Here is a 680-nt window from a genome sequence, read left to right on the forward strand (position 1 = left end):
GTCTCAAAACAAGATCAAAAAGACTTTTTGGCTGGATGTAAGATTTTAAAACTTGGTTAGGTGGACAGTTTTTGCAGTGCATTCACAAGAAATATTTGAAATACAACAAAAACTTTGTGTCATGTGTTACATTGCACAGTGATTAAATATTTCTGCAGAACCTTTTTGTAAGGTTACAACATGTAGTTTCTACACATTTACATTAGAAAATAAGATCTATAAAAAATGTAAGATGAATTGATGAACACTCGCCATGACAAAATAGAACTGTTTAACATTTGTCCCTCTTTATAGTGTGAAACATTTTTAGAACTTGACCAAGATGTACTAGAAAAATATGCAATACAATAAAATGGGTGCCATGTTATTGAATGCGTAATGATTTCTGTACATCTTCAAAACAATGTACAACACAATTTTGTTGTGAGGTTACTTTGAACAGCAGACTGGATATATTACCACTTGTAACCATATCTGTTTGTAAGATCAAGGACTGACTTCAAGAACTTAACTACATCAGAAGCAGAAGGCCTTGAGTTTGGGTCATAGCTCACCAAACCACCAAGAAAACTGTGCTTCTCACTGAGATGTGATATAGCATGTGGTGGGGTATTGTTAGACATTAGTGCTGCCAGGTCTCGTTGTTTTTTAACCAACCATGGAGGGGATCCTGTCAGAAG

At 35.0% G+C, this 680-nt stretch overlaps 1 protein-coding gene across 1 annotated transcript in view; it reads right to left on the reverse strand.

Annotated features, from left to right (window-relative positions):
- Positions 1–157: 157 nt before the first annotated feature.
- LOC106528629 (aurora kinase) overlaps positions 158–680 on the reverse strand; it is a gene marked incomplete at its 5' end in the record, with an annotated part of 5,171 nt that continues 4,648 nt past the window's right edge. The window contains 1 exon segment of the mRNA XM_014023843.1: positions 158–589. Within this exon segment, the coding sequence (XP_013879297.1) occupies positions 456–589 (134 nt within the window).

This window comes from Austrofundulus limnaeus, unplaced genomic scaffold (genome assembly GCF_001266775.1).
Source record: "Austrofundulus limnaeus strain Quisiro unplaced genomic scaffold, Austrofundulus_limnaeus-1.0 Scaffold392, whole genome shotgun sequence".
In the NCBI taxonomy this organism is placed as follows: Eukaryota; Metazoa; Chordata; class Actinopteri; order Cyprinodontiformes; family Rivulidae; genus Austrofundulus; species Austrofundulus limnaeus.